This window comes from Panthera tigris, chromosome F3 (genome assembly GCF_018350195.1).
Source record: "Panthera tigris isolate Pti1 chromosome F3, P.tigris_Pti1_mat1.1, whole genome shotgun sequence".
NCBI classification, from domain to species: Eukaryota; Metazoa; Chordata; class Mammalia; order Carnivora; family Felidae; genus Panthera; species Panthera tigris.
In genome coordinates this window covers 44,821,982-44,847,313 of record NC_056678.1, presented here as the reverse complement: position 1 = coordinate 44,847,313, position 25,332 = coordinate 44,821,982, and the positions used below count along the sequence as shown (strand labels likewise).

Below are 25,332 nucleotides of genomic sequence, written 5' to 3'. Positions count from 1 at the left end.
AGGCTGCTTTGGGTATCGATTTCCTGGTTCTTGAACACAAAGCAAGAATATCCGCCCAGCCCTTCTAAAGTTATATCTAGGTTAGCAGGCTGACCACAGGGAGGATGATATACTGGAGGAGCCTCAGCCCCAACATCCCCACTGCCCCAGGGCTATGAGGCTTCAAAGGACCTTCAGGAGCCTTCTCTCCTTCCTGCCCTCATCTATACCCACACCTCTAGCTTGAAGCCCTCGGCCAAAGTAGGCTCTGTGCTTGGAGAGCACTGAAGAGCACTTCTGAGTGTCTACACAGTTCTCTGTGTCGCTGTTCCTGTTCCATCATCCCAGGCCCTTGGAAAGGGGTGTGTCTGGCCAGCAGGAGACCCCAACATCCAGCACGCCTGCGGTATTCATGCCACCTCCTGCTGACCAGAGCTCCCGGGCAAAGAAAGTGGAGTCTAGGACACCAGAGGAAGCTGTTCCCAGCCCGGTCCCTGAGCTTTGCTGCCTACCTGGCTGAAGACTGGAGTGAGGGTGCTTTCTGGAGAGGGTCTGTCCTGGGATGGGCCTCCCTGCTGACTGCAGTCCAGCTGGATCAGATGGCGGCACTCCGGGTGGCAGGTGAATTTACAGTCTGGAGGGAAAGAAGCACCAGGGGATTAGGAGTCAGGCAGGATTCTATCCACTTCCACCCGGAGAAATACCCTGGGAGATGGCGTTTCGCTCCAGGAAGGAAAACCGTGAAGGAGAGAAGTAGAGCGTGGGAGGACACCTCGGTGCCACGGGGAATGGCTGGTGACGGGTAATGCGTGTTTTATGCGTTTGCAAACTGTTCTCACCACCGTTATTTTGTGTGACCTTGCAATCATTATTATTGCCACTTCACAGACAGGAAATTGGGATCTAGGGACCTTAGCGACTTTCTCAAGGTCAAGTCATCCAACTTCAGGCTGGTGCTCTCTCTACTGATTGACATCAATCACCAGGGATCACAGATCCCTGGAGACAGACTTCACTTTTCTGGGCCTCATTTTGCCAGCCTGTAGGATACAGGTAATAGCTTCCCTGCCTGGTGCACAAGGAAGTTCATAGTCATAAGGGAGAACAGGTCTTAACAAATTAAAAGTACCTCCAGGGACAAAGGTGTTATCCTCAACCCAGAAGGACTGTTACCTGTCTCTGACCCTGCCCCAACCAGAAATGTGGAGGCGGCTTCTCTAACCCAGCTTAAAAGTCCTGCAGACAACATCCCAAATCAGGTGCTTCATGGGAAAGCATATGTTTCTTTTTTTTTTTTATGTTTTATTTATTTCTGAGAGAGAGAGAGAGAGAGACAGAGCACGAGCGGGGAGGCGCAGAGAGAGAGGGAGACACAGAATCTGAAACAGGGTCCTGGTTCTGAGCTGTCAGCACAAAGCCCAACGCGGGGCTCCAACTCACAAACCTTGAGATCGTGACCTGAGCCGAAGTCAGACGCTCAACCAGCTGAGCCCCCCAGGTGCCCTGGGAAAGCATACATTTCACAGACAATGTTCATTTCCATGGAAGCAGGACTAAATCTCCAGGGTTGTACAGAGCCTTGGGAACTACTTTAGAGGTGGGGAGACTGAGGCTCAGAGAGGTGAAGTGAGTTTGCCCAGTGACACATGGCTCAGCAGCAGGGCCAGTGCTGCCAGAACTTCCCCTGGGGGCGGGGGGGTGCTCTCTGCAGCCTCTTCAGCAGGAGGCCAGGCAAGGGAAGGAGAGCACTACAGAGGGTGGGAGTGAAGTAAAGAAACCCACGCAAGTCCATCAGCAGGCGAAATGCCCGGATTTGGTCAGGTTTGAGGTGCGGTTCCTGCACACAGCTTCTGGGCCAGCTGGGGTCACCTGTCCCGGAGGTGCCACAGCTCGGCCCGAAGACCCAGCCCAGGCAGGGTGCAGAGTCTCTCTTGAGAAGGCTGACTTCCTGAATGCAAGGCCAGGTGTGTGGGGATGGGCTGATCTGGACAGGATCTGTGGTAGGGGACACGATAGCCTGTACTTGTTTGGACAATCTGGGGACTGGGGGACAATCTGGGGACTGGGGGACACTGTTTGGACAATCTGGGGACTAGGCTGACAGGAACTCAGGCTCCTGACATTCTTTTCCTTCCTTGTAACAAAGCTCCAAAAATCCAGCACATGTGGATTCTTTTTTTTTATTAATTAATTTATTTATTTTGAGAGAGAGAAAGAGTGTGTGTGAGGGGCAGAAGAGAGAGAGAGAGAGGGAGAGAATCCCAAGCAGGATCCACACTGTTAGCACGGAGCTCAATGTGGGGCTTGAACTCACGAACCCATGAGATCATGACCTGAGCCAATATCAAGTGTGTAATTGGATGCTTAACATACTGAGCTACCCAGGCATCCCCCATCTTGGGCCCGGGGTGAGTCGGTTCTTCTCCCACTCTTTTGGGGGTTTTGGAGTGAGACTTCCACTCTCCGCAGATGCCCTCTTCCTTTATACCCCCAAAGATGAGCACCTGACACAGGTTTTGCCACTAATGTCTGCAGGGGAGCATTCTCAGAAATGTGAGGACACACAGAGATTCCGGAACCCTGAGACCATCTGACTCAATCAGTGGTCTCAAGCTCTCAGCCACCATTCTGGAATAGCATTTAGAAGCTCTCTTGCTTATCCCCCTCATGCCCGGATGCCACCAATATCCCCTCCTTCAGACCCTGCCCTTGTCCAGGCCTTCCTGACTCTCCTCCTTATAAGCCATCCCCTCACCTGGAGACAGAATGGTGAAGCCATTGTCTGAGGTATGAACCCTATACTTCCAAGTGCCCACATGTATTTCTGGGCCCCCCAGTAGGAGATCTCTGCCCCACACAGGGATGGCCTCACTCTTAGTGGGGTGAAGGGCTCAGGGGGATATGCAGGCCAAGTCTCCCCTGCCCACAGTGCCCAGAAATGCCGGGGCCTTGATAAGGCAGCACTGAGGCCAGAGCCCACACAGAGAAGCATTGTTCCAGGACTCTGCTCCGGGAACACACCTGTACAGCTTCTGGCAGCGCTCTGAGCGATGAAGAATGCTCCGGGGCTGCCAAGAAGTGGAAACAAGGAAGAGAAGAAAGGACTAGAAGTTCTCCCACCTCGACAGCAAACAAGAGCTGCCACCAACTCACAAATGGGAAAGCGTCGTAAGGCAGGAGGATGTCTTCCAGTCTCTTCTTTGAACTCCTGGTACCGTTGACTCAGGCTTTGTATGTCCACCTGTGCATCATGTCCTTCTCTCTCTCTCTCTGTGCTCTGTCTCTGCTCTGTTTCTCTCTCTCTCTCTCTGTGCTCTGTCTCTGCTCTGTTTCTCTCTCTCTCTCTGTGCTCTGTCTCTGCCCTGTTTCTCTCTCTCTCTCTCTCTCTCTCTCTCACACACACACACACACACACACCCTGAAAACAGCACCAAACCTCAGAAAGATTTTTTTTTTACAGTCCTGACGCTGAGCTGGATACAGCTAGGGGACAGAAGACTCCAGGGTGAATATTTGGGGATTTTATAAAAAGCACATTTGAGCACCGATGACTTTGTTCCATCAGACCGTGTAATCACAGACTGTAGCAAAACCACTGAAATACATCTTGATACTTCCAGGCCCCCTGGAAATGCTAAGCGCAGGTCTTTTCGGCCAGCAGAGATGAAGTCAGAGCCCCCACGCCCTTCTCCAAACACGGAAGCAAGCCCCACCAGCCACAGCCAGCAGCCTGCGGGCCTGATGTGCTCCAAGTGGGAAGATCCATGGGATTCCAAAGGCAGAGGCATGTTCCACTGGGACCCAGTGGTTAACCCCCCACAAGCCATCTTTCCCTCAAGACAGCTCATCGCGAGTACTGCTAAGCCATCTCCTTGGTATTCATTGCCCTCCACAGCCTTCAACTGGCGCTCAATCTGGACACAGAAAGGGAGAGAGACCTTGGGTAACACAGGGCCACAGAGGCCCCCAGGAACGGCCCAAGCTTCCCTGAACAGCCAGAACCACCATCTGTGGTAACAACTCTAATGTCTTGAGCACAGACCTCCCCACACCCGAGGGTAACGATGAATGAGACAAGACTTCTGGGGGAGTCAGGCTACCTGGGCAGACAGGACCCATGTGTGAAGAGATAACTAATGAGGAAGACAGCACAGATCCAGGAAACCTGTTCAGAGGACAGAGACCCCTGCCAGCCACAGCAGTTGGGAAGGTTTCTTGGTGAGGGAGGCTCTGGGGACCTTGAAGAATGGATCAGATTCCAGACGACTCATATTTCCACATCACAAGGGCCAAGAGGAGGCAGGGAGCTCTGACATCAAAAAGAGGATAGGACAAGAATCTCCCGACAAGAGGCAGCAAAGATTAGGGAGCGACATTCCTCGGTTCTAATAGAAGTATCTTAGAGAGAACAGCATTTCTTGCATCTTTATTTCATTTTTATTTTTTTGAGATAGAGCATGCAAGAGCGGGGCAAGGGCAGAGAGAGGGAGAGAGAGAGAGAAAGAGAGACAGAGAGCGAGCAGGGGAGAAGGGCAGAGGGAGAGAGAGAGAAGCTTAAGCAGGCTCTACGCTCTGTGCAGAGCCCCGTGCGGGGCTTAATCTCACGGCCGTGAGATCATGACCTGAGCCAAAATCAGGAGGCAGACGCTTAACTGACTGAGCCACACAGGCGCCCCAAGAACTGGTATTTCTTGACCTTAGTACTGTCATCTATAAAAGAGAATTATCATCCCTTCCGGTCTCCATCCTTCCCTTCCAGCTATAACCCCTGGCTGCATTCTTAGGGATAGTTTGAGGAAAATAAATGTGCCTCCAGGTCCTGGAAGAGGCGCCTCTGGAAACAGAGGACGTGACTGTAAGGAGAAATGATGGAGACAAATCATAAGAGGGGTCCTTCTCCAAGGAGGGACCCCTGAGCCAGGACGGAGAGAAGGTTCCCAGGACCCACCCTCAGCACCCAGACTTCGTTAGTTTCCCAGTTGTTGTAATAAAGTACCTTGAACTAGTGGCTTAAAACTGAAATTTGTTTGAGTTCGGAAGGCTGCAAGGCTGATAAGGAACTCTTTGCCCTCTCACCCCAGAGTTGCACGTAAGACGCTGCGATAATGTGGAGCTCTCTACTTAACTGCCCCTGAGGCTAAGGCCTGGGGTGAGGGCGGAGGCTGGCACCCAGGGTACAGAGCCTGGTTTGCAGCGGGCCCACAGGCCTCCCTCCGGGTCACTCCCAGGTCAGCGAAGACCAGCTTCTTGCCCTGAATGACCACAGCCACTTCTGAGGCCCAAGGGGAAAGCATGACAGCCTGTGAATCTAGGAGCCCCACACCCATTCTCTGGGTACCCCAGGCCTTCTTGGAGAAGGTCAGCCTCCGAACAAACTTTTCTCCCTCCCCCTTTCCGCCTTCAGGGACCTGGCCTGTACTGCGGTATGATGGCCAGAGAATGGACTTTGAGGCAGGCCTGGCCTTCAGTCACACTCAGCCAGCTCCATGACCTTAGATAAGTTACTGCACTTCTCTGAGCATTAATCTCGTCAAGCATAAAACGGGAATGAGCTCCTAGGGCGTCCATGAGGATTCAATGGGCTTCTTGGTGCAGAGCACTGCATGGGGGTGGGGGGACCTCAGCCAACATCCCACCCCCACCCCCGGCACCGCCTTGCCAGGCAGACTCCTTACCCCACTCAGCTCCTGGCGGATGATCTACAGTTTCACCAACCTTCCCCCAGCTAGTCATTTCAAAGCAAGCACACAAGTAGCTTTTAGTTTTAAAATAATTTTGTTCTGAGGCACTACAGAGAAATCTGAAAAAACAAAACAAACGAAAGTGCATTGGAAAAATACAGTGTTAACATAAGTTTTTAAACAACAGAAGTAAGGGTTGTCCTGGCCCTCCAGAGCAAGTCAGTGGGGACAGTCCTCAGTGGCGGGGGTCCCTTCTCAGACCTTCTCAGGACCCTTCAAGCTTCCCCCATTCTTGCACTGGGAGCCACTCCCAGTAGTGTGCTCCAAACCCATAAAATAGTGTCAGTCAAAGGGATTTGAGCAGGAGTGCTTTTTCCCTCTGCCCCAGCAGGGAATGGCCACAGCACCCCTCCCTGAGGTCTCCACCTGGTCCTGGGAAGTACCAGTTCACAGTTCCAGCCCCAGCCACTCAACCTGGGAGCTCTGAACCCCACCCATCCTGTCTGCCTGTCCTGGACCGGCTGTTCAAACACAGCCCCTTTATCTCCGGGATGCCACAGCTGGGAGACTCAACTATTTGGGCAATAGCAGTTCTTGTGCTGAGATCCCCGGGCAGCGTCACCAGAGAGGCTCATTCATCAGCCACGGTCAAGCTCCACGAGCAGCGGGCTCTCGGCCTCCCCCATTCAAAGAGGCCCAGCCTCGGTACCTCTGCTCTCCATGACACCACAGCGGAGCCAACCACCTCATCACACGGACAGATGACAATGGCAGGAAAGCAAGCACAATGGACACCGGGCTCCCAGCACCAGCTGCCTCACAGAGGCACCAAAGTGCATCCACTCAGCAGCAGTAAATCAGAAATCCTTAGAGCACAGGTGCCTTAAGGACACTGCTTGCCGTGTATGACAGAGGTCTTTGCGAACAGGTGCAGGGGACGGAGCACTTAATCAGGAGCTAGGGAATGAACGGAGTCTGGCCTCCAGAGTTACTCAGATCAGGGTTTGAACCCAAGCTCTGCTTCCAATTGACTATGATGTGCCTGGACAATTTGCTTAACCTCAGTAAAATATGGGATTTATTTAGCCTCAACTTCCTCATCTGCAAAATGGAGCTAGCAGTATCTCCCTTACCAGCAGATTTGTTGCCAACATTAAAGAGAACATATGTAAAGCATCCAGTATTGCCTGGTACCATAGTAGGTACTCAGTAAATGATAGCTGTCATTTTCAACACTATGGGATTCCGGAGTCTGGGTACCCTGCTTCAGCATGTGATGCCAGCCAAAAAAACCTCTCTGTTTTGGGGTCTTCTTCCAAGGTATTACAGTGGTAAGAGGCAACTTTCCAAGAAGTTCCTCCTACCTGCTCCAGCCTCCCTCCTGCCCTTCCTTTGATGGGCCCAGAGGAGCAGGGACATGATGGTGGCAGGGAGAGGGGTGTATTGGAGGGCAGGAAGGTAGAGAGACTGTGATTTGTTAAGTCTGGAGGTCGTGGCAATTGCCAAGATCAACATGATCTATACATTTTTTCATACTCCTGGCTACACTCCTAGCGAGGGTGCAGCAAAGGAATGGAAACTCCCCACTCCGAGGGTCAGGCAGCCAGCTTAGGACATCTGCATCTGTATGTTTCCAGGAAGTCCCTCGAACCCCTGGCTTGTTGAGACCACATACTTCCAGTCCCTTGTTTCAGAGGACAGGCCACCCCTGAGGGCGCTCAGCACTCCCTCCCCACCCCCAGCCTGGATACACACAACTGCCCCCCTCCGCTGTACAACCCCAATCCAACACACACACACACACACACACACACACACAGCCCACAGAATGTGCCGGAAAGCAAGCCAGGAAGCTAGCAGGAAGGGTCGATGTAGTGGAGAGGAGAGACCTGAAGCCAGGCCCATGTCTCAGGTCAGAGATTATGGGTCACTCCCATGGACAAGTGAGGTGGGCAGCTGGGTGCACTGAGGCAGATGTCGCTGTGGCAAGAGCCAAGAGGGGTGTGCCTGGACACGCTCAAGCCTGGAGCAGATGTTCAGTTCCCATGTGAAATAGAGGGCTGGGGTGGGCAGGCTATATGGCAGCAGGCTCCCCCAAGTCAGGCATGCTGAGGAGGGAACGTGCTCAGGAGGTAAGGTTGGGATGCAGTTGAACTGAGGGCAGGAGGCCACCCCAAGATCTTGGTCTCCACCCTCCCCCAAAGTGACCGGATGGGTTAGATGCGTGGCAGGGCTGGGTGGGGTTGATGTGCACTTTTGAGCGACACTTTTGTACTGAAGGGAAAGGCAAAAGGTCCTGCCCAGTTGCTCAGGCACCAAAGGGGATACGAAGAGTCTTTCTGGGACCTTGGTCCTTGGGCCTCACGTATCAGCTGTTCATGCCCCGAGCCTAGCTTCTCCCCTGACTCATCCCCCGAGAGCCTGGCTGACACTGGGTGCCGGGCTGGCCTGCAGAGGCACAATCCTGCCCCATGTGGGAGGGTGTGGGTGGGCATGCCTCTCGGGCAGGCCCATTACTCATCTGTCTCCAACTTCACATCCCAAGGCCAAAAGCACCAACAAAAAGAAGGTACTGTGGCCTTCCAGGCCGGGGGTGTGGGCTGGGGGTATTCGGGGAGGGGCGGATGGAACAAGGGAGGGCCGGTCAGTTCGCAAGTTCAGACAGATGACGCAGGAAGCGAGGGAAGCGTCAGACGGTGCCCTCCCTCCCTGTGCCCGGTGAGGCCGCAGACGTGGGCCTAACCCCAGTGTACCTTTCCTATGTGGTCTGTTTCGTGCCACTTCAGTCTGTGGGTGCTGCACCCTGAAGTATATTTGTATGCTTCCTGTCCTGTGCATATGTGTATATAGGTTTAAAATTATACACAACCTTAATAGGGTTGAGCCACTTTTAACAATGCATGCTTCAGCCTTAGCTGGTACTAACTGACCCTCTGCTAGAACTACATGCCAGACTGCTCCCTCTGTTCTCTTCTGTCCCCACCCCCTGGCTTTCACTATATTATCTACATTTCCTAGGTCTATAACATTGACACTCTACCGTAGCCATAATTCCCACAGTTGTCTACAGTTAATTCCACTTTTAAGTTGATTCAGTCTTTTTGCAACAGTGAAACTATTTTTTAATAGTTTGTATTTTAATGAATCTTTTTTTAATGTTTGTTTATTTATTTTAAGAGAGGGAAAGAGAGTGTGCGTGAGCGCGAGCAGGGGAGGGGTAGAGGGAGAGGGAGACAGAGAATGTCAAGCAGGCTCCATGCTGTCAGCACAGAGCCCAATGTGGGGCTCAAACCCATGAACCGTGAGATCACGACTGGAGCCAAAACCAAGAGTTGGTCGCTTGGTCGCTGGGTGAGCCACCCAGGTGCCCCATTAATGAATCCATTGGATTATTGAAAACATTTTTGTAGTATATTTCTATACGCACTATGTTTCCCAATAATGCTTCCAGTACCTTAAAGGGATACACCCCTATGTTATGAGTGGCACTGCAGCACTGCGGCCCCATGCAGTAGTTTCTTGATGACAGTGGTGGTGGGGACGAGATGTGGATGAAGAAAAAATAGAAGTGGGCGAGTCTGCAGGCCCTCAGTGGGATATCACAGAGCATCTCCAAGACTCCTCCCCGCTTTGGTCGATAATGGTAAGAAGCAATACATTCTGGGGAAAGTCAAAGTAAATGATATCAGGTGGGATCCCAGGGTGGGAAAGCCCAACAGATCTCATTCTTCGTGTGCAAGTGTCTGTAGATTTGTCATCTGGATCCTGTGACACCATATCCAAAAAAGTTCAAGTTGTATTTAGGGTATGGCCACACAGATAGAAGTGTAAAGATACGGCACAATTTTTCAACAGGGGCGATTAGAGTATGTGCACCCATCAGGACACATGAGCTCAGAGAGACACAGCGTATTAAACCTTTTTATACAGTTAGGCCCTTTCTTTCCACATAAATCTAGTTATTAGTTTTTCATGTGCACATGCATGCATTCATCCCACATGCATTTTTTGAGGGCCTTCTAAAGTGAACCACTGTTCTAAAGGATAGCATGTTATACCCATAATAGGAACATAATATTCCATAATAGGAACAAGCAGATGATACACATATACACACGCACACACATAGATACAGGTATGTCCTATTTTGATTACCACCATGGAAAAAAATAAATCCTATTGCCAGAGCACCTTAAGAAAAAATGTTTTTAAACATTGTAGGCAGTTGGGCTTAAGGGAGTTTTACAAATAGTAACAAGCCCACAGTATCCAAAGCCAGTGTGGAGCGGCCAGATGCCCTCTCAGCTTCAGGCCTGCTCAGGAGGGGCCTCTGCCTCCTCTAGGCATGTGTCACTTTGCTCTGGGTGTAAGAGAGGCAAAGCAGATGGGGTCCTCCCCACCCCTGGGGGCTCAGGTTCCTCTCCACCCACCCCTGGGGGCCCCTGTGAAGACACAGGAGGTGTCTGGGTAGCTGATAAAGGACGTGGTCTCTAGTAGTGAGGGGCGGATATGGAACGAGGAGCTTGAGGGTTTTTTGTTTCTTGTTTTGCTTCTATTTGATTATTTTTAAAGCAGATACCATCTCTGAGAAGGGGCAAAGGGCAGTCTAACCTCTTGCTAACCTCGAGTATACATATATTTTTAAATTTTTTCTTAATGTTTACTTATTTTTGAGAGAGAGAGAGAAAGCATGAGCGGGGGTGGGATAGACAGAGAGGGAGACACAGAATCCAAAGCAGGCTCCAGGCTCTGAGCTGTTGGCACAGAGTCTGACGAGGGGCCCGAACACACGAACTGCAAAGTCATGACCTGAGCCAAAGTCGGACGCTCAACTGACCGAGCCACCCAGGCGCCCCTCGAGTAGATTTCTGAGTGTCCCACAGACCCCAAGGACAAGAACAACTAAATAAGTCTGCAAGAGGTTGTGCCTGGGTGTCTGCGACTACAGGGCAGCAGAGGAAGCTTAGACAGATGTGCAGATATGAATGTGCAGGCAGGTGTATGCTCGGAGGTATGCCCGATCAGAGAGCCAGGAGGTCACAGAAGCCCAGGAGCAAACAGGTTCAGTCCTTTATGGGACAACCAGGCTGCTGCACCCAACTGGTCTTTCCACACCTGCTTTGATGTCACTTGCATGCAAAGTACCAACCCCCGGGTGAAAGGAGACTTTTGGCAGTGAGGAGAAAAGTAAATAGATTGCGTCTGAGGCGCTCTCTGCAGGAGACACACAAAGGCTTCTTTACAGCTGTATCCCTGTAGCCAGGACCACCAGAGATTCCTGGAAAGACCCAGGCCGTTTCCGCTGACCCCGGAGAAGCCTTTTAAAATGATAGATGACTTATTCCTTGGCAACATGCTTGCTTAGCTCTAATGAGGCCCGGTGGGCTAATCTAGCCTTGCTTGTTAATTAAGTGGTGCGGTAAACTCAATGATAGGAATTTTTCCAGAGAGAGTGTTTGCGTTTCGTGCCTCTCCTCCACTTCTGCCCAGGCAACCTCCAAACCCCATCTCTTTCACTGAGGTGCAGGCAAGCAGCTAGCACACCCGACCCAGGTGTGATGGCAGAGCAGCCCAGCGGGGGGCTCGCACAGAGGACCCACCGGGAACAGTTACTGAGAGTCTTTCTGGGAGCAGCTGCCAACAAGGGACCTGCAGCATGTCGACTGGTTTACATCCAATGTCATGTTTAACCCATGTGACACCAACCTGAGGTCAGAATTCTTTGCCCAGCTTACACTGGGAAAAACCAAGGCTCAGAGAGGTTCATCTGTACGAGGAAGGCCCCCCTGCCAGGAATCCAAGGTCCAGACTCAATTCAGCTTGGCTCCACACTGGTTTTCTTAAAGGCCACACTGCAGGCTGCTCACGGATTCCTGCAAGTCAGCTCTTCTAGAAATCTGCGGCCCACTGTCTACCGCTCCCATCATCGCTGAGCGCCCGGTCTCCCCTCTTCCCATCCATTAAGTCTAAATGCTAACACGAGTTCAACGAGCACATTGTAGCCACAGTGCGGCAATTTCTCTGACCTTAATGCTGCCACTCCAAGCCTGATTGATTTTCTTAAATCTATATAACTCCTTGGGCTGAATAGCAAAGGAGCAAGGGAACGATCTGTGGAATAATTCTTGCGGGAGGGAGGATGAACAGGAAGACGCAAGTGAGGGTTTAAATTGAGGAACTCAGCATCCAGCTGTCTTCTCGTGGAGGGCCGCAGTATGCATGAGCCACTGATGAGGATAAATTATGCAGGCTGGCTAAGAGTATTTGTCTCCAAATGGGGATTAGGTCTAGTTGAATTAAAATTCCCACTTCTCCAGAGGTAAAACATCAATCAGGAAAAAAACAAATTCTCCAGAGTCAAGACCATGTTGTCTTTTCAACTCTGCTTCCAAAATCTCAGCCCAGAGATGGCTGTTCAGTTTAGTTCCATCTCTAAAACTCAGCACCGTGACCCACTGGATGTCCCTCCAATTCCTGAATGTGTATGAGAACAGTGGGGAGACAAATGGGGCAGGGAGCCCCAAGGAAAGCTTTGTGCTCCAAAGATCCAGCCATCAAAGGGAAGCAGCCATCAAATGGTCAGAAGATGAGTAGAATCTAGGGCAAGGGGTCCCAGGCCTGGCTGTGTATTCCTGGTCCCTAACAAGGAGACTCACTTCCCTGAGCCGTCACATCTGTGAAATAACATAATCCCCTTTGCACTCCCACTGCACAGGGATCTGGAGGGAATACGACATGTTAAAAATAAACAAACAAACATAAGTGCTTTGACTCTTTGGCAGAAGGGTGCTGTAGGATACTGAGATAGCATGACACACCAGAAAGAACCATAAGCTGAAGGCAGGTGCCCAGGCCCCCAACTTTGGTTGGCCTCAGCGCTCTTTCTTTGAAAAAAAGGAAGTAGACGGGGCACCTGGGTGGCTCAGTCAGTTGGGTGTCCGACTTCAGCTCAGGTCATGATCTCGAGGTTCGTGAGTTCAAGCCCCATATTGGGCTCGCTGCTGTAAGCACAGAGCCTGCTTTGGGTTCTCTGCCCCTCTCCCATTTGTGCTCTTTCAAAAATAAGCAAACATGATAGAAAGAAAGAAAGAAAGAAAGAAAGAAAGAAAGAAAGAAAGAAAGAAAGAAAGAAAGAAAAAGAAAGAAAGAAAGAGAAAGAGAGAAAGAAAGAAATTAGGACAACCTAAGTTTCCATGAAAATTTGTTACTGTCTCTCCTTCTTATCTTCCATATTATGTCCTTATCCTTCCCTAGGCAAGGACTGTTCCCCCACTAACTAGTGCTCAGGGAAAGAAACTGGAGCCCAGTCATCGCCTGAGGCTGGGCTCCTGTCCCCTGTGTCCTGGCCAGTAGTCCCTAGCCCCACAAAGCTTGCACGTTGGGGTCCCACAGGCACCTCCCCTAACCCTGCAGATGAGAAACCCCTGCCTAGGAAACGTCACCGCCCCTGGGTCCTTGGGAGGCTGACTCTGCAGTGTGGCAAGGTTTCAGGCCCCTCAGGACTAAAACGGTGTCATCCAAGTGCCCATCTTCCAACAGCTCAGGGGCCCAGATTAAGATGACTTCTTGGCCTTAATTTTCAGCCGAGGAAAAGCTGTTAGAACCCACAGCCAACCTGGGCCTATGAAACGGGCTGCCCGTGTACTGTCAGACCTGCCATTCCACCTAAAGCTGGCAGGGTGGCAGTGCCTGAGCTTTGGCCCCTGGGGCGTCAGGAGGGCCAAGGAGTGGTGCTGAGCTCAGCGGCAAATTCTAGGCTGCAAGAGCTCTCCTGGCCTTCTTTCCTCGTGGAAAAGGCCCCTAGGCTGAGGCCTTGGAACCCAAGAACCCCCACCCCCACCCCCGCCGAGGGCCCCTAGCTGGAGCACCTTGGACCTACCGCGAGCCAGCCGGGCCTCGTGGCAGAACTTCTGCAGGGCCTGGAGCCTCTTCGATCCCGAGCGGCTCTTGGGGAGCCTACAGAAGAGGCGCTGGAGCCTCGCCATAACTGCGCCGAAGCAGGCAGTGGCCGCCTCCTCACCCCTGCCCTCAGTCATCCCGCTGCAGGAGATCGATGCCTTTTTTCCAGGCCAGCCGGCAGGGATGCAGCGATGAGTGGAGAGTCACTAGCTCTGGGAGGATCCCGGGGCCCTCCTGTGACGGGGGTTTGCTCCAGTCAGCCCAGCCAGCTGCTTTTCCCAGAGGAAGTCACAGGCACCTGGGATGCGGGCCCCTGCACCAGCACAGCCTGACCAATGCCTTCTCCTTCCTAGCTAAGGTCCTTTCCCTCCACCTCCCCCAATGGAAAACTTTCTATTCCTGGGGCTTTTAGCTTGATAAGATAAAAATGCCCCCACCAAACAGGCTGCAGGAAAGAGCCTGTCTCGAGCTTCACCCCTCAGGAGTGCCTGAGAGCCTGAAAATCAATGTCTCCAAAGTTTCAACAGACAGCAGAAGTGACCAGTTATCTCACACCATGTGCCTGGCCCAGGAGCTCATTAATGGATTTCTTTGGGGATGGCAGATTAATAATGCTTTACCAGCTATATAGGCTCCTAAGGGACAATGGGGCTAATTCACATCCTCCCATGCTAAGCCCAGGGTGGGGGAAGAGCGAAGGCTTTCAGCTGACTGGGCCCATGAAAAGGCAGAGGGTCAGACCATTTATCTGAGCCCAGATACCTGAGCAGAGAGAGGTCTCAGAGAGGTCTCAGAGAGGTCTGTTGCTCTCTGAGCAAAAGAAGGAAGAAAGAGAAAGGAAGAAAAGAATAGAGCCTATCATAAATAGGACAGGAATGTTCTCTTGCCCTGAAACAGTACTCACAGGGCATCATTGCCTCAACACTGACTCCCAGAAGCAACCAAGTCCCAGTGGGGAAGTTCCCAGAGGCCCTGTCACCAAGGCCAAGACAGGCAGCACAGCCTTCCAGGAAAGCCGCTGGAGAGGGGTGCCTGCTCCCGGGCTGCCCAGAGATTCCAGAACTCATTTGCCAACCACCAGCGGGGGCCAGTTTCAGATGAAGGAGGGACACATGTCCTACACTGCAGAGGACTCAGGAGTGCTCGGAAATGAAGATGCATTCACACCTCTGTGCTCTGGTCACGTGGTATTTGGTCCAGGAAGTCAACGTCCATGGGTTCAGGCATGAGCTCTGTTATTCCTCATGCAACCACCAACCTGGATCCACTCCTCTGTGCTGTAGTTTGCCCCCAGGTCACAAAGAATGCTGAGCGGTATCCTAGCCCAAGGCCATGTCCTCGGGCCCACTTAGAAAAGAAAATGTTGGTAGAACAAATCTTTCAAACAGGCCGTCCATCATCTGCCTTCCTCCTAGGAAATCTGGCTAGAAGGTCCTCATGTTAGATCACCCCTCACTATTGAGGACCTCAGTACTTGGTGCAGTAACAATAAAAACTTGTTTGTAAGCTTGACAATAAAAGCACATTGTTTATAAGTGATTCATTTAAGACAGAAATGCCCTAAAATGGCACCCTTTCTCAGGCCCAGACATTGGTTCTTTCTCCCTCATTCTTCCTCAGGGAGATGGGGCTGCCACCGGCCTTTTTTTGTGCCCCCACCCCTCAGTTTATCCAGCAACTTCTGCACAGAAGAGGATGGCAAGTGAGTCCAGATCCTAAAACAACACTTGGGGCCACCAAGCAAGGGGGTCCGGAACTTCCGGCCGGGTGAGCCCAGGCTGGGGGGAGGGGAGGCGTTCCCATTCCAGCTCTCAGGGAAGGAAACATGTGTGCTAGAGAACTTCTAGTATGAGTCACAGGTAAGGGGGAAAACCCCTCCTGAATGCCCCCTTTGGGTGCAAGGATATACTGCTCTCACTTCTCCTTTCTCCTCATTGCAGAGCTGTTCTTTGACAGGTTAAGCCACTGGCGAGTTCTCTCTCAGCAGGAGAGAACTGGCAGACACTGAAGAAGGGGCCTTGGGAGGCTTTAGAATCTTCACTCCTGACCCTTTGAAAACTGGGTAGGAAGAAAAATGTAGGGGTATTTTAGGAGGAGAACTATCTAGGGGTGGGGGGATGTATGATGACTTCTCGTAGCCCGCCAACATCTAAGCACCAACCAGATGACGTGCCTGCTGAGGAGAGAGTCCAGCCCAGGCCCAACGCAGTTTGAAGAGACAGGCTTCCCTATTTCAAGTGCCGGGGCTACGATATATTCTCACCTTGAAATGCCCTATTCATAGAGAGGTAACCCCAGATTGCTTTTGAAAATACACATCACCAGAATAGACATTTACATACCGTGTGTTCAATCCTTTCTCTCAAAACTCAAGTTGCAGCTGGAATCTGTTGTTCCATTGAATAGTAAGGCATATCTGAGGGTTTTTGTTTTCTTTTAAATCCTTTCCTCAGTTGCAGAAAGGACATAATTGTTTCAACAGAAACCACAAAACCTCCAGCTTCCATTCAATTTGAATGGAAAAAACAGCTTCCTCCAAGTCAGCAAGGAAAATAAGCAATGATACCCAAATGTAAGACTAATCTGGACAAACAGAGAGTCAGAGATGGGGTGAGAGTGAGGAGGTGGGGGTTCCCCAAATCTGCTCGTCCTCATGTGGCCACATTGCTGCCCGGGATGGAATCAGAGGTCTGTGAGGCAAACCTCGGTTCCTATCACAGCCCCTGTGCAAACTTTCTTCATCCTAGCTGTCCCTTCTGAGGCTCAGCCTAACTTCGCTGTGGTTCCTGGTTAGCCCTGTGTCATGAACTGTGACCCTGGGTCATGGCAAGGAGGAGGCATGGAACAGGAAGAGACCTCCTACCTGCTTTTTCATGCCAACCCCCCTATATACTCCAAACACCAATGGGGTGGGGCAGGGCCAGAGAGAGACCCTTGTTTCTTTTATCTTGGGACTTAGAAAAACTTCACCTTTTGTTTAAAGATCTCATGATTTACACATGCTGAAGATCTACTTAGAAACCAAACTCTGGAAACAGGCCTAAGTGCAGCCAACTCTCAGTTATCCAGGTGCTGGCTGACTGTGCAGCTGTCACGTGGCTTACCCACCCTTGGCTCACCCCCCTTTTTTTTCTCTGCACTTCTTTCTATGGACATTTCAGCATCACTGACAGAAGGGAGGCAGATGAATGAGGAAGCTCAACTAACTCACATGTTCAGGGACCTGAGTTCATAAGGCAAAATGCTGTGCTGGATTCTGGTGCTGATTTTGCCACTACTGACTCTTGCGGAGGTCATCTGCCTCCCTGAAGGCTGTGCCTTCTCACCTGTGAAGGGGCCATGGTCCCACCAGCCCTGCCCACCTCACAAGCCCAGGCACAAGAACAGGCTTCAGGTTCGGCCAGGTCATCTCTGAGATAAAAGTTCTCTCTGCCCCCACACTTCTTGTTATTCTCAACTCTTCTCATTCCACGTAAATATTCCCATCCCACCAGGCTCATAGGACACCAATTTGCATCTATAGCAAACACAATGATAATTCTTTCCCAGAGCCAGCATCCAGTAAAAACAAAACATAGCAAGATTAAAAAAAAAAAAAAATCAATGGGGCGCCTGGGTGGCGCAGTCGGTTGAGCGTCCGACTTCAGCTCAGGTCACGATAGATCGTGCGCAGGTCACGATCTTGCGGTCCGTGAGTTCGAGCCCCGCGTCAGGCTCTGGGCTGATGGCTCGGAGCCTGGAGCCTGTTTCCGATTCTGTGTCTCCCTCTCTCTCTGCCCTTCCCCCGTTCATGCTCTGTCTCTCTCTGTCCCAAAAATAAATAAAAAACGTCGGAAAAAAAAATTAATTAAAAAAAAATCAACAAAAGGAAAAAAAAAACACAAAAGGATTAAAAAAAAAGGCAAAGAATATCATCCTTCTTTTAGGGCTGACTTTTAGATGCGATTTCTTTTTTCTTTTTTAAGTGTTTTTCTTTTAATGGCTCATTTATTTTTGAGAGAAAGAAAGAGCATGAGTGGGGGAGGGGCAGAGAGAGAAGGAGACAGAGGATCCGAAGCAGGCTCTGTGCTGACAGCAGAGAACCCGACGCGGGGCTCCAACTCACGAACTGTGAGATCGTGACCTGAGCCCAAGTTGGATGTTCAACCAACTGGAACAGCCCGGTGGTGTGATTTCTTAAAGGTCCATGTAAGCCAAGTTTCCATTTTTCTAGCAGCATTAGCCAATAGCCACTGCAGATATCTGGGTAAGATCTGCCCTGCCCTGAAAATGTTTGTTCAAGAAACAAGGAGGGGGAGCAGAGGTGGGGTGCAGGCCCTCCACTGCAGAGTAAACACGACCCAGCCCCTCTGTGGTCACAGGTGAGTGACGTACCCTGCTCCCTGCCTCCCAGTGACACATAGGAATGAACAGACTGGACTTTCCAACACCACCCTTCTTACAAACCCTCAGTACAATGTGAGCTGGAACTTTTCTCCCTGATGCCCTTAATGAGGCCAGAGCAGTAGGTGAGGGTAGGAAAATCCTGAAGAAAATCAGGGATGTGCTACAGAAACCAGGGGTTGCCAGACCCCTCAATCAGGACAGGACACTGTCCCCTGGGAGGCTGCATGCATGGCTACCTTGCCAGGAGGGACCCCTGCTGGTCCTCTTCCTTCCCCTCTCAAAAGGGCAAAATGAGAACCCAGCATCACTGCTTTTTCTACAGGTGCATCTCTCAAGAACTTTCTCTATGCCAGGAACCGCAGCCAGGCTAGAACACGCCCCACGTGAACTTGTTGGCCACTTTGGCCACCATGCAGAGCTCCTGGGGTGCAGCAAGCTCTGCCCCTGTCTCCTCAGCGTGGTGTGTGCAGTGCTTCAGAGAACATCCAAGCATCACCTCGCCTGGTCTGAGTCAAGATAGCCTTGACCTTGGGGCGGGGCTCCCCATGACCAATGTTATTCCACTTAAACCAGTGTCCCCAAGGAAGAGAGCCTGCTGCCCTGTCTGACATCATCCCCTTGGCCTCCTTGCTCCTTCCCCAAAATCTAAAAGCTGGCTCAGCTCCCCTCCCAACCCGGAGATCCTGCCCTGAACATGTGGACAGAAGCTTGCCAAATCCCTCGGAAAAAAAACCACAAGTGACTACATGCCCAGCCATCTACCGGGTCAGGGCTGGCCTTCCCAGCGCCAGCGCCTCTGGCACTTCCCGACCCAGACAGCAGGGAGCCGGAACCGTGCCGGGGCGGTGGGTGGCCTGGGGGATGGACAGCACTTGGCCACTGGCACAACAGGTCTCCAAGTGAGAGGGAAGGCTGGCTGCTGACTGAAGCTCGGTCCGGGGGTGGGGGGTGGGGAGACATTCCATCTGCGTGCTCTGCGCACCCACAAATACTCACCTGCCCAAGATTATTCACCTTGTCATCTGAGGAATGCGAACAGGAAGAGCCTCTAATAAGGCCAGAGGTGTATTTACAGCTTCCTCACCAGCCTTAATAGTATCCTGGACTGAGCAAGAGTGGCTACCTGCTCTTTCCAGGGGGAAACTGAGGAATGGTGTGGGGGGCCAGAGAGGGCTCCATGGAAGAGCCTTGGGGGGCGGGGGGGAGGATGCTGCTTCCGACACAGAAATGCTGGGCACGGCCAAAGGAGGGAAATGACCTGGGATGGCCTCCAAGGCCTTCAAGGCCTGTCACGTTCACCCCACCTGAGAGGTTCTAACCTTGTCCCGCCCCTAGCCAGGCAGACGATCGACGCCTCCCTGCCTATGTAAGACCTTGGCGGCAGAATCCCTGTGTGCTAACCTCAGGAAGCCATTCTGGGGATGAATATGGAAGCAAGCATGAAAACCCTTTGGGTTCTTCGTGGGAAAATCACGACTGGCCTGTGAAGAATCCTTCCTGTGCTCGGAGGTGGGCTGGGCCTAAGCCAGCTCCCTGTGGCTGGAGTCACTTTACCAGCCAGGCAGGGCCCTTGGGGCCGAGCTGGGGGCTGTCTTTTCTCCGTCACTCAGGGCGTGCCTGCCAGGCTTGGCACAGGCTGAGTGACTGATAAACTTGGGAGGAAGAGAGAGGATCCCGGACCAAACCCTCAGCACTGAGGGGAGATGTCAATTCACTTCCACCTAATAACTCCGCAGGATCAGCAGGCGAACACACACGTTCATTACCAAGTCTAATCAGGCTGGCAGACAAGTGGCATTAATCATTTTTGACTGTACCTGGGATTCAAGCCCCCTTCCCTCCATAATCAGAAATTTTCATGCTCTGATGAAGAGGGGGGACAATTAAGCCCACATTTAATCCTTTCAATTTCATCTTTTGAGAAGACAGGAAGCAGGGAGGAGAGGAAACAGGATACAGCTTGGGGACCTCAGAAGCCTCCCTCAAAGCATTCCAGGTCTGTTCTCTGCCCCCAAACACACACACACACACACACACACACACACACGCACACACACACACACACCCCACTGGGCCATTTCCCAAAGAGAAGAGCCCAGTTAGAGCCAGCAGTGGGAGGAATCACAGGTGGGGGATTCCACTCTCTTTAACAACTCAACGTCCATTTCCCTAACCTCCACAGCCAAACACGAGCCTAAATCAATGAAAACACTTCAAGCCACACACTTCGGTGCTGCTGGGTGTGCTGGACAAATAAAATACTTTCCAAGTGCCCAAGATTTCTAGGTCTGCTACAGGAAAACTCAGTGTCAATGTCCCAGTCACCCCTTCTACAAAGAACTCATGGCCAGAGAGGATTCCACACGATCCAGGGGCTGTCATGTGGGTGGTTCTAGTCTTTACAGAGAGGCGGGTTGAGCCCAGCCACTAATGAAGTGACAAGACAGAGCTAGAAGGCTGGACAAGGAGCCCTGTGCGATATCAGTCTCCCTCACCCCAGAAGGTCCCCTGCCCCTGAGGTCTCATGGCAAATGCTTCCTATTCACATCATAATTAAACATCTATCACAGAAGAGGGGTAAGACAATGAGCCCCAGGGCCCCCCTTTCAACCCTGTAATTCCAATCACTTAACAATTCATAGCTCTGAATGATGCTGCCTCCAAGGAAGACTCTAGACACCCACTAGCATCACGCCCAAGCATCCCTCCTTGAATGCTGAGCTGGTCTTAGGTTTCCCCATTTTCCATACTTTCCATAGTCCAGGATGGTTTCCATATCCACAAAGCTAGATGAAAGGTAAAAGGTCAACTCTCTGTGCCTTCTACAGAAGACAGGGTCCATGACCTCTAAAGGACATTACCTGTTACCAAAGCCAAAGGGCAGCCAGTGAGTTTCTGGGCTTGTTTGCTGTTGACACTGCCCTCCCAGAATGCTGGTAATGGATCCTCACCAGTGCCACTGTCCCCATCCTAAAACATACACATGCGTTCACAAAATTCTCTCTGTCTCTCTTCCAATCCCCACTGGATTTCCTTCTCCATCTAACAAACATGATTTCTTTAATCCTGGAAATTAATATTAACTCTGAGCCTCCCTGCTGGCAAATCCAGCATTAACCAGAGTCAGTTATAGACCTAGATGTGGAAGTAGGAGTAAACTTAAGTTAGAGGGCTTTCACTAAACAGACAGGCACACAGCTTTCTAAAAGTCTCCCTCAGGGGCGCCTGGGTGGCTCAGTCAGTTGAGAGTCAGACTTCACTCAGGTCAAGATCTCGAAGTCCATGAGTTCGAGCCCCACATCGGGCTCCGTGCTGACAGCTCAGAGCTTGGAGCCTGCTTCAGATTCTGTGTCTCCCTCTCTCTCTGCCATTCTCCCTCTCTCTCTCTCTCTCTCTCTCTCTCTCTCTCTCAAAAATAAACATTAAAAATTTTTTTTACAGTCTCCCTTATTAAAAGCCCATTTTGCCAACACCCATTGCCAGCCTCCTGCCCAGACAGATGTCATTTGCATACCACTGCCCTTTTGCTTACTTCCAAGAGCAGAGAGATTTAAGAGTAAAAACAAGCCACCACCTTCATCAACTGCTACTTACTGAGGCTGCTCTGTGCCTGGAACTTTGTTGGAGGCAAGTGATATAAAGACAAGGCACCAGTGTCTTGACGCTCCCTAAGCCACTGGCATTCAGTGAGGATGAAGATGTTCCACAACCGCGGCAGGGGCAGAAAGGGCCTTTCTAGAGGGAATTAATACTCGCACTTCTTGGGATGCTCATGGCCCTCGCTTCCCCACTTAGCTCAGCCAGGCAGGGTTTGAAAACTGTACTCACTGCTTGGAAAGGTGATCTTAAGAGGTGTCATGAGCCCAGACATATTGTTACAGCTGTTGGATGGGAGGGGATAATAATAACATTCATATTGCATTAAACGTTCATAATGCCTTTTGCAGGGCACTGTGCTAAGCGCTTTACATATATTAATTCATTTAATTCTCATATTAACACAATGAAGTAGGTATGTCATTATCCCTGTTTTTTAAAACAAGGAAGCAGAGCACAGAGATGCCCAGAATCACACAGAGATTAAGTGGCAGAGTAAAGATTCAAACTCAGTTCTTCTGGTTTCAGTCTGTCCTCTTAATCGTTGCATGGTACTACCTTCGTAAAGCCATATTTCTGAACCTCGCTTTTCAAAACAAAGATAAAACAAACCAACCCCATCATGGAATTAGATCTTCAACTGTAAGAAAGATGCTCAGTGAGTTTGGCCAGCTGTGTCTTCACCTGCCAGCGCTCATTTGCACATCAGAACATTTCTCAACTGTTCCCATCAAGCCACAGGTCCACAACCAGTTAAATATTAATAATGACAAACAGAGACTCCGCTCATTAGTCCCTTGATTCCAGCTCTGCTCCCTCTCTGGTGCTCAGACACCTCTAGTTGATACAGTCCCCAAATGTCTTAGTACAAAGTAGAATTCCAATAAAGCAGATTTCCCAGGGTTCCATGACAGTGAGAATACTGCCTCTCTCTGCGTTTATAGAATTGATGGACACGGTAAGGTACCCTAGGACCCTCGAGAGGGCGAAAGTTGCCGACACATCCACGGGTAAGTTGCATTTGGTTCTCCTGGAAAGCCAAGGACATTTACCAAGTGACAGCAGCCCTCCACCCACAACACACCCCTCTATAAATTTTGCTCTTTCCTTTTGTATCAGCACCTAAATTGTGAGTTCTGGTGGTGGAGGGAGCAACACCGACTTTCCCCTCCGATCCTTCCCTCCCACTTGACCCTGGCTTAGAATATGAGCTTTCCTTCCCTAAAGCCAGCTGCAGTAAGAGGCACAGGGTACAGCCTCTGCTGGGAACTGCAGAGAGAGGCGAGGGAGGGTTTTCCTGATGCAGAAGTAGCTGCTGCCTGGCCAGGGCTGCAGCGGGATGGGAGACAGGGGCCTGCTGTCATGGGGGAAGGGCCTTTGCTGAAAAGATGCAAACCACAACTCATTTCCAGAGATGCTTGCTAGGGGTTGTGCCATGTTCTGTGCTTTGTACTTCAGATATTTAAACTATCTCTATAAACGCACAGACCCATGGATATGGACATCTTCCACCAAACATGGCAACTTCAAATATGGGGGTGGGGAGAGGACACCCCTTAAAGAAATACACACACCTAACTGTAGGAAGAGAAAAATAATACGCCACCTGCCCCCCGCCCCTGCCAAGAAGACTGCAAATTTGCTCAGAAAGTCTACAACACTGGGTGTCCAGTGATCCACAGGCAGGCTTTGAGAAGAGTGGCTCAGAAGGCTGGAGGGGCCTGAGAGCTCGGAGGAGGAAAGTACTGGGCAGGGAGTTGGGGAATTTTAGAGCCTGGTGACTGGGGCAGGAACCGAAGAGTTGAGGGGGGAGGAGGAGGGGAGGGGGAGGCAGCGGCAGGACAACAGCCAAACATTAGAGCAGAGTCCAAAGGTTTGAGGGGCCAGAGGTGGAAGGCAAGAGGGGGCACAGGTCCAGGGTAACCTCAGGTTCGCTTCAACCTCACAGTCCATTTCCATCCAAAGCCTAACCAGGTCTCTTCCCTGTTCCTGCAATGCTCCCTGAAGGAGAGGTGTGCCATAGGAGGACATGTACCGTGGGCCTGTACCACAGGCGACAAACCAGCCATTTCCCCATTAACCCTAATAAGCATGGGTCTAAGGGCCATCTCAATACCGGTCTCACAACCCTCTGTCAAGAACTTACAGCAAAAGCAAGAAGGTGCGTGAGATACAACGGAATGACCTTGCCGGCGTGGCCATCATCTGCAACCTGTGTGTGTGTGTGTGTGTGTGTGTGTGTGTGTGTGTGTGTGTGTGTGGCGGGGCGAAGTGTGTACCTGTCAGGGACAGAGCTATTTGTTAAATACCGCATCACCATACCTGGGCAGTAGGCAGTCACTAAAGCATACCGGGCAGGGGACTAAGAAGCAGAGTCTCCCGGGCGCGTCTCCCTTAGTCGCAGTGGAGAAGGTCAATGGCCCTGTCTCCTGCCCCAGCCCCCTCGCAGTTCCCCGCCCGCGGACTGCGGTCTTCCCGCGCGCCCCTCCCCTGCCATGCCCTCAACACTCACTAGCGCAGCGCAGCGCCTGCCGCAGCACCTCTCGTCCGCACAGGTCACACCAGCCCCGGCCGCTCCGCAGCGCCAGTTCGGCGAAGCGGTGCCCCTCGCCTCGCTCCACCGGGACGCGAGGATCCTGCGGCTGCTCGAAGATGCTCCGTACGTCGCGGGGCCGGGGCGCCCCAGGCCGCCGCCGCAGCCTCTGCTGCAGACCAGGCCGGAGAGGGCGAGCGGGTCGGGAGGCCCGAGGTTGGGGCTCCGGGTCTCCCCGGGCAGCCCTCCGGGCGCCGCGCCCCTCGTGCGCCCCGCGCGCAGTGGAGAGGGGAGCGGGGGCGCAGCGGCGAGAGGAGCGGCCGGGGGGCGGCGGCTGCGGCGGCTCGTGGCCGCTCAGACTCTGCAGGTAGCGCGGCGGTTCTGGGTCCAAGAGCAGCGGGTAGGGACGCTGCCCGATGGCCGGGGACGCCATGGCCATGCCGGGCCAACGGCGGCGGTTCGCGGCGGTGGCGCTGCTCCCGAGTCAGCCTCGAGAGAAGGGCGGCCCCACACGAGCGCGCCTTTAAAGGGACCGCAGCCTGCAGGGCGGGGCGGAGGCGGGGAGACTCACGCGAGGCAGGAAGGACGCCCCAGGGATCCGCCGACCCGCCGAGCGGCTGGGGGCGCGGGAGCGAGCGCGGATTTAGGCGCGTCTTCGGGAAGCGGACGGGACCGCTGGGGCAGCTAAGAGGCGTTGCTGGGCGGGCCGTCTGCCCTCAGCCCTGCCTCCTTCCCTCTCCCATCACGGCCCCCCAAACCAGATACCCCCCATAACCGCACCCCAACACGCCCCGGTGAGGGAGCAGGCGGTCAGGAAGGGCTTGGGAACTAGCTGCGGGTGGGTCTGTGAATAGGTCCCGAGGCCGGTGTCCGCGCGCCACCCTCCGGCTTTTCCCGCCCACGGGAGAGCGTGCGCCTCGGCTCCCCTCGCCTCACCCCCCCGCCACCCGGGGCCACCCTGCCCCGCGTGGGTCGGGAATGCCCCGTCGGCGCTCGCGCTCCCGCAGCGGCTCCGAGTCCGGTGACGCCGAGACACGCGCGGCTGCAGACGCTTCCGATGCTGACCGCGGGAAGCCGCCTACTCCGCGGCCGAGGCTGTCCGCGTGCGACTTTCACTCTCGCTGGATTTCCCCTCCGTCGGCAGCCCTGCCTGGTAGGATATTCCTTTCCCGGAAGACTGGGGTTATGATCCGGGGCCCTGGATCGCCCGGACTTGGGAGAGCTTATCTTCCTAAGGCAAAACCTCCTCCTCCCACA

At 52.4% G+C, this 25,332-nt stretch overlaps 1 protein-coding gene across 1 annotated transcript; it reads right to left on the bottom strand.

Moving 5' to 3' along the window:
* Positions 1-437: 437 nt before the first annotated feature.
* Positions 438-24,553, bottom strand: LOC122235728 (ras association domain-containing protein 5-like). Its single transcript, XM_042975468.1, has 2 exons — positions 24,055-24,553; positions 438-613 (listed from the first exon to the last, which is right to left on the bottom strand). The coding sequence occupies exons 1-2, from the start codon at positions 24,512-24,514 to the stop codon at positions 438-440; spliced, it is 636 nt and encodes a 211-aa protein (XP_042831402.1). The 5' UTR covers positions 24,515-24,553.
* Positions 24,554-25,332: the final 779 nt, after the last annotated feature.

Coding starts and splice junctions, on each gene's coding strand:
- LOC122235728 (XM_042975468.1), bottom strand. CDS start 24,514: ATGGCCATGGCGTCCCCGGCCATCGGGCAGCGTCCCTACCCGCTGCTC. Junction 614..24,054: donor GCAGGCGCTGCGCTGCGCTA/GTGAGTGTTGAG, acceptor CTTTCCCTCCAG/ACTGTAAATTCACCTGCCAC.